Source organism: Girardinichthys multiradiatus, chromosome X (assembly GCF_021462225.1).
Source record: "Girardinichthys multiradiatus isolate DD_20200921_A chromosome X, DD_fGirMul_XY1, whole genome shotgun sequence".
NCBI lineage: Eukaryota > Metazoa > Chordata > Actinopteri > Cyprinodontiformes > Goodeidae > Girardinichthys > Girardinichthys multiradiatus.
In genome coordinates, this window is record NC_061817.1 from 36,872,838 (window position 1) to 36,886,478 (window position 13,641).

Consider the following 13,641-nt stretch of genomic DNA (forward strand, 5'->3'; position numbering starts at 1 on the left):
AATCTTCTGGTTATGGAAGTGATTGAAACAACTCAATTCATTCATTGAGATGGGTGAGTGAACAGTTTTGGTAATACAGAGTATATTCAGGTTGTGACTGGGAGAATTTATAGACAGCAGGGTTTTGTTTCATCTGTTTGCTTTAAAATCTTTAAGCAAATTAGTTGAAGTCATCTTTCTGCTGACCTCATCTTGTCCTATTATGGCTGGGTACCCTCTGCTAAGCCTGCAGAATTTGAATATCCACAGCAGTTTTATTTCACTGGATGTTATGCTGTTGCTGTTGGCATCCTAACACTTTAATACAATTACAGCACTGTGAAGAAAAGTGTTTACCCTCTTACAGATTTCTGCTTTTGCTTTATTATGTCATCAAATTTTAATACTGGGTAAAGATAATCTGAATAAACACAAAAAGGAGTTTTTAAGTTATGATTTCATTCATTGACAGTTGCCACGCCTAGGCCTAATTATGGCCTAACCTGTAGAATCAAGAGATCACTTAAATAGAACCTATCTGACAACATGAAGTAGGCTATACGATCTCAAAATCATTCCACAAAGTAACTTCAGAACAGACAAGAAACAAAGTAATTGCTAACTATCAGTCTGGTAAGGGTCAAAAAGACTTTGGGATTCTAGAGAACCATAGTAACAACTTGAGCTTTAACAGGTCAATATTAACCAGCTCATAACTGTTAAGGTGTTCATTTATTTATCATAAACTATAAATCTTTCTAGGTTTCCAGAGTTCGGTTACTGAAGCTGTTTGACCAGCTCCTTCTCCAGTTCGGTGTCTGGGTCTTCTGGTGGTTCCAGCTTGTTTCTGCCGAACCTCCTCTCCGGTTTAACGGTCGCGGACAGCAGCTCCTTCTGGATCCTCAGCTGTCTCTGCCTCCCCAGCAGCGCCCGGATCTCCTTCCTCTGGTCGGCCATGACCTCGTACCGCCGTCTCTCCTCCTCTCTCTGCCGGTCAGCGAACACCGGTCTGGGATTGGGAACATCGGAGGATACGCGGCGCTGCGGACGGAACACCGGCAGTCTTTGGCAGGTTTCTGCTGAAACCAATCGGGACTCCAGCGGGGGCAGCAGGGACAGGGAGCTCCACAGCTGCCGGGCATGGGACACATCCTCTGGGGAAGAGCCGTGAAAAACGGTGAAAAGTTCGTCAAACTGTCCTTCTTGCTCACTCTGGTGCGCCATTTTGCTTTTACATCATAGTTTTCAACAAAAAAAAGTCAACAACTTAACAATTGTTTACAAACGTTACCATGGAAACGAGCCGTGTGACGAGAAAAGTAGTGGTTTTCAAAATAAAAGTCGCTGAAGAACAAAACAATATTTGATTAACTGGGCCATTTGTTAATATTTTAATTATGTCCACATATGATGTATTGGAGCCCATTATCACCACATAAGACTTTAAATCCTATAATTAAGACTTTAAAAGTTGTTGTTTTTTTTACTTTAAAAGTTAAAATTCTGGCAGTGTATCTATAAGAAATCAGGTTCTGTCTGAGAAAAATAGAAACAGCAGGTTTACTATTAAAAGAAACATCTCTCATACGACAGGAATTGCATATAATTTCCACAGGAAACGTCGCAACATCGATTGAATTAACACCCTAATTTCAGATCACTTAATCTAAGTATTAATAAAGTAATAATAAAAATGTAACTATTGATTTAGAGATGTTCCTTTTACAGACTCCATTTGGTGGCCAGGTCCTGGCAGGCTAGTTGCTCTGGATGTCTGGCGTTGGACACCCTTACTGGATTATCCCAAAGATATCCAAAAAACAATGTAACTTCACCATTCTGAAAATGTCGTAAACAAGTGTTTATGGTTTTATAAAAGCAACAAGTTATCTATCACTGTTTCTAATGTTAGACCTTAACATGAAGATTGTGGTTATTTTTCCCGGCGACCTGTCCAGGGTGTACACCTCTCGCCAAAAGACCGTTGGAGATAGGGACCAGTTTCCTCACAACTCTGCACAGATTCGATAATAGGTGGATGGATGATGGATTATGTTTAAAAATAAAACTTTCCTTTGTTAGGGCATTGTTTTGTCCTGGAGTTACAGTCTACTTCCATTAGGGAGAAGCCTTATTCTACTTCCTGTGCTCAATGTTCAAAATTCAGCTTGTTTAAAAAAGTCATTCTCCTCTTCCAGGGAGGACCTTCCACGAAGTGTTTTCCATGTTTAACATTTTAGTAACTGCATGTTTAGCAAGAGGCTCAAAGAAATGTACACATTTAAATAGTGATTACAATAAAAACTTAGAGAACAATAAAAATAATTGGACATAAAATAGCTTAATGTTAGGTAAGATACTCATGCATAAACATATTTTATTGTGTTCTTGATTTAGATTTGTGCACTTGTACTCAGACGTCCCTCTCCCCAGAAACCTCCTCCAGTTCCTCCAGGGGGAGCCCAAGGCGTTCCCAGGCCAGCCGAGAGACATAGTCCCTCCAGCGTGTCCTGGGCTGTCCCCTGGGCCTCCTCCCAGTGGGACATGCCTGGAACAGGAGGCAGGAGGCATTCAATTCAATTCAATTCAATTCAAAAATACTTTATTAATCCCAAAGGGAAATGAAATGTTGTTGTAGCTCATTATGAGGGTTTCCTCAAAGAGCCGCTGTAGATGCTGATGGTTGTGGGCAGGAAGGATCTCCTGTAGCGCTCCGTCTTACAGCAGATCTGAAGAAGCCTCTGACTGAAGACACTCTGTTGTTGTAGGACAGTCTCATGAAGAGGATGCTCAGGGTTCTCCATAATGTTCTTCATTTTATGAAGAATCCGTCTTTCCACAATGATCTCCAGAGGTTCCAGAGGAGTCCCCAGAACAGAGCCAGCCTTTTTTATCAGCTTGTTGAGCTTTTTTAAGTCCCTGGCTCTGATGCTGCTTCCCCAACAGATGATGGCAGAAGAGATCACACTCTCCACAACAGACTTATAGAAGATATGCAGCATCTTGCTGCAAACACCAAAGGACCTAAGCTTCCTCAAGAAGTACAGTCTGCTCTGTCCCTTCTTGTAGATGGCTTCACAGTTGCATCTCCACTCTAGTCTGTTGTCCAGGTGAACACCAAGGTATTTATACTCCTCCACCACCTCCACTTCTTCTCTCATGATGGAAATAGTTTTTGACTTATTCCTGTTTCTCTTAAAATCTACAATCATCTCCTTTGTTTTAGTCACGTTGAAGATGAGATGATTATTTCCACACCATGCCACAAAGTGGTCCACCACCTTCTTGTACTCAGCTTCTTGTCCATCTCTGATTCACCCCACGACTGCAGAATCATCCGAGTATTTCTGCAGATGACAGGAGTCTGTCTTGTACTGGAAGTCTGAGGTGTACAGAGTGAAAAGGAATAGTGAGAGTACAGTCCCCTGTGGTGCTCCTGTGCTGCTGACTACCTGGTTAGACTCACAACCCTTCAGTCTCACAAACTGTGATCTGTTTGTCAGGTAGTCTTTGATCCAGGAGATTGTTGAGGCCTCCACCTGAGTCTTCTGGAGTTTCTGACAAAGCAAATCAGGTTGGATTGTATTAAATGTTCTGGAGAAATCAAAGAACATGATCCTCACAGTGCTACTGGCTTTGTCCAGATGACAGTGGGTTTGTTGAAGCAGGTGTATGATGGCATATTCAACTTCAACTCCACAGTGATAAGCAAACTGAAGGGGGTCCTGATGGTTTACTGTTTGCTTACTCAGGTGGGCCAACAGGAGTCTCTCTAGGAACTTCATGATGTGAGATGTCAGGGCAACAGGTCTATAGTCATTGAGGACTGATGGGTGAGTTTTCTTTGGTACCGGAACAAGACAGGAGGTCTTCCACAACACTGGAACCTTCTTCTGGGCCAGGCTAAGATTGAAGAGGTGCTGCAGAATCCCACAGAGCTGCTCTGCACAGGCCTTCAGGATTCTAGGGCTGACATGATCTGGACCTGCAGCCTTAGTCCGGTTCAGTCTCTCCAGTGCATCTTCACTTGACTTCTTGAGACACACGGGTGGAAGTGGAAAGCAAAGGAGGCATCAGCATCTTCTGATATGGTTGAAGGCAAACATGTAGAAGCAGAAGGGTCTAGGGCTGATGTGGAAGATAAAAAATGTGAGGTGTTATTGGACAACTGTGGGTCCTGTGGGTCAAAGGAAGGTGGAATGTCTGTTTGGCTGTGAGCAGGAGAGGAGGATGCTGAGCTTGTTTCTGAACTGAACCTATTGAAGAATGTGTTCAGTTCATTGGCTCTGTCCAGACCTTCATCGGTCTGATCATCCTTCTGCTTGAAGCCTGTAATCTTCTTCATCCCTGTCCACACATCTCTGATATTGTTTTGCTGGAGCTTGCTCTCCAGCTTCTTCTTGTACACCTCCTTGCTGTCTCTTATCTTGACTTTAAGTTGCTTCTGTAAACTCCTCAATAATTATCTGTCTCCCTCTCTGAAGGCTCTTTTTTCTTGTTAAGCAGGTCCTTCAGGTCACTGGTGATCCAAGGTTTGTTATTGGGGAATCCTCTCACAGTTCTGGTGGGGATGATGTTATCCATAAAGAAGTTTATATAGTCAGTTACACACTCAGTCATGGCATTGATGTCCTCTCCATGTGGGTGGCACAGTGCATCCCAGTCTGTTGCCTCAAAGCAACCTTGCAGAACTTCTTCAGCTTCCTGTGACCATTTTCTCACAGTCCTCTTTATTACAGATTGCCTCTGAACAAGGGGCTTATATTTCGAGCAGAGAAAAACAAGATTGTGATCTGATTTGCCTAGAGGAGGTCTTGCTGTAGAGATGTATGAGTCCTTGACATTTGCATAAAACAAATCCAACGTTTTGTTTTCTCTGGTAAAGCAGCTGACAAACTGTTGAAACGTTGGAAGTGTAGCAGAGAGTGAAGCATGGTTAAAATCACCAGAAATTGCCACAAAAGCATTGGGGTTTTGTGTCTGTAGCTTAGCAACAACTGAGCTGATGGCATCACATGCAGTGTCGGCAACAACGGAAGGTGGAACATAAACTGTTGCCAAAGTAACACTGGTTAACTCTCTGGGTAAATAATATGGACAAAAACTTACTGCTAACAGTTCAATATCTGGACTGCAGAGATGACACTTCACAGTAACATGTCCTGGATTACACCATCTGTTGTTCACAAGTACTGCCAGTCCACCTCCTTTACATTTGCCGCTCCTCTTTAAATCTCTGTCTGCTCCGGCACAGAGACACTGGAGTTGGGGATATGATCCTGCAGCCATGTCTCAGTAAAACACATAATACTGCATGCCCGGTACTCTGGCTGGGTCCTTTGTAGGGCTTGGAGTTCATCCAACTTGTTTCCCAACGATCTCACATTGCCCATCATAATCGACGGAAGAGATGGTTTGAACTTCCTCCTTCTCTCTCTTCTCTTAGCTCCTGCTCTGCATCAACGGCATCTCCTTTTCAACTCATCAGGGATTTGGGGTTGTAGTTGAAGTATTATTTGAGCTTTTGAGATATTAATCAGCTGCTCCGGGTTGTAAGAAACAACCCTGTTGCCATGGCAATGCATCATAACAAATGTCCAAAAATAGAAAGTATTAAGAAAAATCCTCCAAGCTGCACAGCATCCGACACCCGAGAGGACAGTCGTCCAAAAAAAATCATCTGTATCCTACGGAGGAAGCTCATTTCAGCCGCTTGTACCCGGGAACTCGTTCTTTCGGTCATGACCCAAAGTTACTGGCCATAGGTGAGGGTAGGAATGTAGACCGACTGGTAAATCGAGATCTTCGCTTTTCGGCTCAGCTCTCTTTGAATTCACTTTAAAATTCTTAAGATTTTAAGAATGTGGCAGTAAAAATCATCTGTATCCACCACAAGAGGAATAGTTCCCAAAAAAGAATAAATCAGAATCAAAAGTAACAGAGCTACTCCAACCTGCTGCCACCTTGAGCGGCGCAATTCCAGAATAGTTGAGGTGGCATCCGGTATAGATGCCACCTCATCTGGCTCCTCTCGATGTGGAGGAGCAGCGGCTCTACTCTGAGCCCCTCCCGGATGGCCGAGCTCCTCACCCTATCTCTAAGGGAGTGCCCGGCCACCCTATGGTGGAAGCTCATTTCAGCCGCTTGTACCCAGGAACTCGTTCTTTCGGTCATGACCCAAAGTTACTGGCCATGGGTGAGGGTAGGAACGTAGACCGACCGGTAAATCGAGACCTTCGCTTTTCAGCTCAGCTCTCTCTTCACCACAACGGACCAGCACATCGCCCCCATTACTGCGGCAGCCACACGATCCGTCTGTCGATCTCCCGCTCCATTATTCCCTCACTCGTGAACAAGACCCTGAGCTTGTTGTGCAGAATAATCAGATGCAGATTAATTCATTACAAACTGTTTCATTAAATCAAAACATTTAGATTGTATTAATCCCAAACGGATCAGCTAACTTCATGTCAGTATAGTTGTATCATCAGCACAGGTGAAGCTGTCAAAGAGTCTAGCTGAAATCTAATCAGCAGACTGATTAGTGTGAAAGAGATGTAGATGTGCTGAAGTCACCATCCAAAGAGAAGCGTGCAGCCATCATCACTCACTTTGCATCAAATCTGCCTCACATGCAGAAACCAGCTGCTGAGAATACGGCAGCTAATATGGCTTATTGAGGATTTCAAGGTTAAAAGTTTAGCTGCTGAGAAGAAGACTGCATGATGCCTATGAAGGTCCAGAAAGCCTTCGGACTGTGTTATCCTGTTGAGGGTATTGCAGATACCACCAGCACAGAGCTTGCTCAACATCGGCAGCAGATGGGTGGGTGTGAGTGCATTTACATGCACAGGGCTGAGGTTATGTGGACAAGAAGAGCAGATAAAGAATCCACCTCTGTCCAAGATAGCCACTGGAAGAACTGGTCGTCTGACAGGTATTGGTGCAGAAGGTGATGTTCAACATTTTAGAGAGAATTACAGAAAACAGGAAGAAAAAGGACCAAGAGTGGAAACAAATTTTACTCTGAAATGTTTGGGAATAAAAGCATTAAGTGGCAGAAATTAAATGTGTAATAAAAACGTGTGTTTGCTTTAAAAATGGCTTTTTATGTTGCTCCACAGGTACTACTGTTGATGCATTACTGACCATACACCGGTGGTAATGAGGGATAGGCAGGAGAAGCTGAATGTGGGCAGATAAAAGCTCCTTTTGTCTGACTAGATGGAGATCCCCCAAATGTGGAAAGAAGGCGGGTGGCGGTGTGCCGCTCCACCCCAGGTGTCACGGGCTGTTTTAAATAGAGAGGAGGAGGAAGGGCGACATCATCAGCATCACTTCTTTCACCTGACCTGATACTCTCACTTCCCTGGAGTTCAGCCAGCATCCTGCACTGAGGACACAGAGCAGTAAGTACGGACCCCAGGTTTTCCCTCTTACTATTAGTATGAAATTAACTCTCTGCTTCAATATATATGATTAATACAGCTTCCATACAGATGATTCAGCTTAAATAACCTGCTCAATTATGCAAATAGTAAAGTTAGGTGTGCTAAATGACCGTCCAAGCCAAAGAAGTGCAGTAATAGTTCTTTATTACACGTCAACAGGATGAATATTTTATGTTAAAATCTGTTTAAAACTATTTTAAGAGCAGCAAGTTTTTCTTGTTTACAGTTTTTATAAAAGCAAAGTCTGCATTAAGATCCTGCATATTGATTTGTTCTTGCATGCTGTGGTGCTGCTGCCACACATGGGTACATCCTCTGACATGGCACCATTTTGGTGTAAATGCTAAGCTTGATTGAACTCAGGAGCGGCTGCACCTTATAAGGTGAAATGCCAGCGAAGTTCTTCTCAGCATCCCAGTGTGGGCTACCAGGCTACCAGGAGCAAAGGGTTAGCCAAACATGGGCATTCCAGGATGGCAGCTCTGCTGTTTGACTATGGGGGTTATCTGTGTGCTGCTTTACATGTTTTATTACCTGCTGTTCAATGGGAGGTCAGAGAAGCTTTGTGACCTGCAGGAAGATCCACAGACCAGGATAAGTGAGTAAGTAGCTCAATGCAAAGCGAGGGAAATGTGCCAAGGTTGTTATCAGCAGTAATTAGTGGGACAGATCACTAAAACTAAATGCAGGTGGATCTGTCTGATGTGCAGATGCAAAGGCAGCGGGTTTGAGTCATAGATGGAGGAAGGAGGTGGAGAAAGGATGAGCTGATGCCTGTTTTATCTAAGCACGTTTGTCTGCATGTAATCGGTGTGAAGAAGCAGGAAGTAAAAAGACAGTAGGTTCAGAAGGTTTTTCAGAGATGAGTTTTTAGTATTATTTGCATAACTCTATTAAGCACATTGAAAGCTAAACTATATTTAAAACGTTGAGTGGTCACTGAGATTTAGTTAGCTGGATATTCGATGACATTTCTTCTTGAAACTTCTGTTTCACCTGTTTTGTACCTGTAAGCAAATAATCTTAAACCATGGTATATCAGTATATTTCAGTATTTTTAGAATTTATAGAGCTAAATGGTCATAAAATGCTCAAATCTAATTTAAAAATCCAATTTAAGTGATATCCCTTTCTGAAAACCATGTAATTAAATCCCATTTCTATTTATTTCTGATCCTGTTTTGGATCAACTCCGACCCTGATCAAATCAAAAATAAGTTTAATTAACCTCCTAATGATAAACATTGTTTTTTAGGGTCATATAATCAAATTTCCTTACAGTGGACAATAAGTAAATTACAGAAAATTACTTTAAAGCAAGGATTCTCAAGTCCAGCCCTGGAGAGCTACTATCATGCAACTTTTGGATGCATCCCTGCTCTAACACCAAATTTAAAGGGCTAAATTCCCTCCGACATCATTCCTGCAGGAATTTGCAGAGCTGGAAGGAGGGATGCATCTAAACGTTGCAAGGACTCGAGGACTGGACTTTAACTGGACCATGCTTTAAATCATCCGCTGTCAAACGGAGTCAGAATCATCCTCCTCGCAGCTACGAATACATGGATAGTCAGTATGAGGCTTTCTGTGGTGAACAGCAGCATTTGAGAACCTAAAAGGTTGGGAATGACCAGCATCTGTATGGATATCCGTATATCCTTGCTAGGAAATGCTTTCGAAGACAAACTAATTTTACCCACAATCTTTTTGAAGGAGAAGACAAACAGTTGGAGTTCAGGTTCTGTTTTCTGATGGTGCCTCGGGTTCAGTAAATTTAGATTATGGTATAAATGTCTATAAAGTTGCTTGATAAAAAGCCATATTTTACTCTAAAGAACATTCTTGAATGTACTGCGGTCAGGCTAGTCCAAAAACATCTTCATAAACAGTCATTTTCAACAAATTAGATTATAAAAAAGTTAATTTATTTCAGTTCACTAAGTGAAACACATTATATAGATTAATTACACATAGATTAATGTTTTCAAGCATAATTTCTAATAATCATAATCTTTTCCCACTTACAGCTAATATAAACACAACATTTAAGATTACAATAATACATCAGACCAATTTAATACAGAAATGTGGGCTTAATGAAAAGGATGTTTAAAGCCTGCTTAAAGGTATTATGGTTATTTTTGTACTATTGTTATGTTTAAAAGGAACTTTTAATCATACAAACAAGCCTCATCTACGTGCATATTCTAATTTAATAAATGGGATGGTATACTACAGCTATGACCAGCTACCTTCATGCAGATGAAACAGAGCCCTTAAATGGAAAACCGACTGTCCCAGGCTTCCATTCCCTCCTATGCCTGTTTACTTATACAGCATAGTTTTTTTTATTTGATATAAATCTTTATAAATCTAGTTACGATTGTTGCATTTTTCCTAAATTCATATTTTTGCAGATCTTTTATACTGTGACCTATGGCGGGGATGCCTTTAGTGAAACAGAGCATTATATGTGCTTTGACCGAGTCATTTCTTTGGTCTTACCTCAGGTTGTCCATCTTGGACTACCACTGCAATAGTGGTCCTCTTGGGTTTAGATTGAGGGCTATTCTCGGTGGATTTATAACAGGAACCATGGTGGCATGGGAGGAAGGATTTCCAGATTTAGGATCAAAATCCAACTGCACCATAAACAGACAAGAAAAGGGTCTTAAACATGGTCTAAAATCAAAAACAGTTTCAGCGGCACTCACAATATCATAATTCTGCTGTAATTGTTGCAAGAAATTAAAATTCTAATTTTCAGTTGGTTATATGTTGTATTTGCTGTCGTAAAGTGCCCTAATTAACCAAATGTGTTGATGTTTTACTCATGTGACATCGGCAGGCCAGAGATTAAACAGTTAGAGGTCACATCAACCCCAACCACTGCTCTAGAAAGTGACACCAACCCCAGCATCAGCCCTACCACCTCTGGGTCTCCTGCAAACATCTCCATTGCTGCTGCTGACGCTTCCATCCTGCACACCGCCCCCCCTGACCCTTCCAACATGGCCGACCTCTCCGTCGATGACAGCAAGTACCTCTTCCTGGAAAACGACTTCCATAACAGTGGGGTGGCCCAGGCTGACTGGGCGGCCAAGAAGATGGTGTGGGTCCCATCAGAGAGGGAAGGATTCGAACCCGCTAGTATCAAGGAGGAGAAGGGAGAACAGGTACAGATAATGGTACTATGTTGATCCAATTTATCTAATTTTACCCCCTCATTAGCTAAACTGAGTTGTGGCATTCCTCAGGGATCATTCCTTGGCCCCTATTACTTTATTTTATTCACGTCCTTACTCTTGACCAGGTTTTAAAGAAGCATGGTGAAAATGACCATTTCGATGCAGATGGCACACTGAAGCATGCACAAGTAAAACCAGTGAATCTCAGCTGCTTTCCCTTTCTCACAGTCTGTCCAGCACTTCTCTCAGAATGATGATAAGCTTAGAGATATATTTTGTTTGGAACAGTCTTTTTGGCTCTAGTATTGGTGGTTTATCAAATAAAACCAACCATGTTTTCAGATGTACACCCGCTCTGTTGGTCAATCCATTGTAGAAGGAGAGAGTTTACACCTCGCCCCTCCTTATCAAACTCCACCTGACTTATTGATTGCTTGTCTTCTGTTCTCGATTCATTGCTGTTACATTTTCGACTTCCAGTGCTATAGATTTACATACAAAAAACAGTCACAGCACCACAGATAAATCATGGTACACTGCTTTATTTGCTCCTGTCGGTGTTGCACCTGCAGTAGAGTGATCTGATTTTATAATTTTAGTCTAAAACAACCAAATTTGAATCAAAACAGGTGAAAAACATTTTTTTACAATAATAGATACTTCCTGGCTATGTTCTGCTTAGGACATTGACTCATAGGGTAATAATTAAATGTTATTAATGAGAGTTCACAAATGGTTTTAAATTATGTTTCTGGTATATTTACATTTCAATATTAAACTAAAAATATTGTAAACTTAAGAGGTTCATGATGAAACTCTGCCACCTACTGATGCAAACTGATACCTTCTTAAAACATGGCACCTGTTATCAGGACATATTTTCACCATATCTGAGTTTAATGCTGTTTCTCTTTAAACTGAGACCCTCAACATGCCAAGAGATGTAAACAGGGTCTCTTTCCCTGGGTTTGGATTTTCTTCTCTTGACCGTGTACTTCAGGTCCTGGTGGAGCTCTCCAACGGACAGAAGGCAACGGTGAACAAAGATGACATCCAGAAGATGAACCCACCCAAGTTCAGTAAAGTAGAGGATATGGCTGCTCTCACTTTTCTCAATGAAGCATCCGTCCTGCATAACCTGCGAGAGAGATACTTCTCCAGCCTGATCTATGTGAGAAACACCTCCAAATTCTTTATCATGTTCTTCAAAACTTGAGTAAAAGGATAAGAGACAATTAAAACATGCTCAAGATGCACTCTACTAGTCAGTAAGTCAGCAGTTTTGTTGTGGCATTTAAAATTAAAATATAAGTTTTTATCCACTATATTGTCCACTGGAACTTCTTCAGGTGATGCAGTGAAAGTGTGAAGCTTGTTGTATGTTACTTCTTTTAAATAGCTGCACTGTGGCCTCAACTAATGCATCATGCTAACGCTGATTTGACTAAACAATTCTGCAATTAACCTTCTATGGCTAATTTTCACTTTGCATGCTAATGTTAGGCTGCATTTCCTTTTCCTCAGAGGTCAAATGTCATATGTTGAAATCACTTAACGTACACCCAACTTAACGGTTGTTCCAGTTACATGTTGGAAATCAGCTAAATTGCTAAATGTTGTCCTCAGTTTCTAGGCTGCCTACTACTAGTATTACAAGCTGATTACAAGGTATTTTTCTGCAGTGTTTGGATTCAAACATTAAAGCAGCATGCTCTCAAATAGACGTCTGCAACTGATGTGATTCAGTTCAGTTTATTTATATAGCGCCAATTCACAACAGGTCGTCTCAAGGCCTTTTACAAAGTCAATTCAACCCAATCATATCTAATGAGATACAAACCAGCAGGAGAGCAAATAAACGGTTTATGACCAGAAGTGGGTAGTAACTACTTAATTTACTCAGTTACATTTACTTAAGCAGGTTTTTGAAAAACAATTTCATGTAGTCGTTTTACTGCTTCAAATGTTGTACTTCTACTTCAGTAATATTATTATGAAGTAATGTTACTCTGTGTGCAATTTCTGGCTACTCCACCACCTCTAGTTACTTCACTGGATGAGGAACAAACACGTTCTACACGAGTAACAATATATTGAAGTAGTTATACTTTCACTTGAGTGCAACCCACCTCTGCTTATGAGTGGCAGCCATATTGGATTTTGATGTTTGGGTTGGTGCAGAATCTTAAATCCGATATCAGCTAGCATCCCAGCTAATTGTTTTTCAGCTTGCATCAGAGATTACAGCATTGTTAGCATGCTACAAGTGATGTTAGCATGTTAATGTGATGCTAACATAACATCAACGCTTACTTGTCGTTATCTTTTTTTAGTATTCTAAAACTGACTTGAATAATCTTTTTTACATGTATTTATAATATGATGCAGTTGTGGTGTACTGTACAGTGAATAGAAATGAACAGTTGAAAGGTGAACGAGTGGGCATTTAAAACAAAGTTAATGCTTTAGGAAAATCCCGGGTCAGTGTTTTTCTTCTTGTATGCTAAAGCTAACTTTAGCTAAAATAATTTAGCATGCCAACATTTACAGTTTACCACAGAGTCTGGTGAACATTTCACTTTCAGAGCTGAAAAGTCTAAGAACTTTATTAAATCTATAAAAGGTTAGAGTCACCAGGTGACTGCAGAAAAGAAAGATCCATAGAAAACCTGTGAAGTTCAATTTTAGTCCACATTTAGGTCTGAAAGTCTCCATTTAAGGATGGAGATAAGCAGCTGTGCTCTCTTCCTGGACTGAGGATGTTCTGGCAGATTCAACAGCTTATGCTTTGTTTATCCTTTTCAGTTTTAAAAAGTTTAATAAGTTGCTGAATGTATAAATTACAGTCAGACATCTCTGGGAGTCCTTGTAAGAGCATTAACAAGGGGAGCAGAAGGGAGAGTGGTAATGCTGTGCCTATTCATTCTTATGGAAAAGTTTCCACACATGTGCAGATCAGGTTAATGCTGGACATTCATGGAGTTTCATTAACAGCATTAGTACAGAGAACAAGTTTCAGGCCA

At 41.2% G+C, this 13,641-nt stretch overlaps 2 protein-coding genes across 2 annotated transcripts in view; one reads left to right on the forward strand and one right to left on the reverse strand.

Moving 5' to 3' along the window:
- Nucleotides 1-692: 692 nt before the first annotated feature.
- LOC124863450 (cilia- and flagella-associated protein HOATZ-like) lies at nt 693-1,294 on the reverse strand. Its single transcript, XM_047357822.1, has one exon. It carries the CDS (start codon nt 1,201-1,203, stop codon nt 757-759), a length of 447 nt encoding a protein of 148 aa, XP_047213778.1. The 5' UTR covers nt 1,204-1,294; the 3' UTR covers nt 693-756.
- A 5,787-nt stretch (nt 1,295-7,081) lies between these two features.
- Nucleotides 7,082-13,641, forward strand: part of LOC124862671 (myosin-11-like) — a 30,207-nt gene continuing 23,647 nt past the window's right edge. The window contains exons 1-3 of the mRNA XM_047356725.1: nt 7,082-7,388; nt 10,279-10,606; nt 11,619-11,789. Coding sequence (XP_047212681.1) covers nt 10,442-10,606; nt 11,619-11,789 — 336 coding nt within the window. The 5' untranslated portion in view covers nt 7,082-7,388; nt 10,279-10,441. The remainder of the gene's footprint in view (nt 7,389-10,278; nt 10,607-11,618; nt 11,790-13,641) is intronic.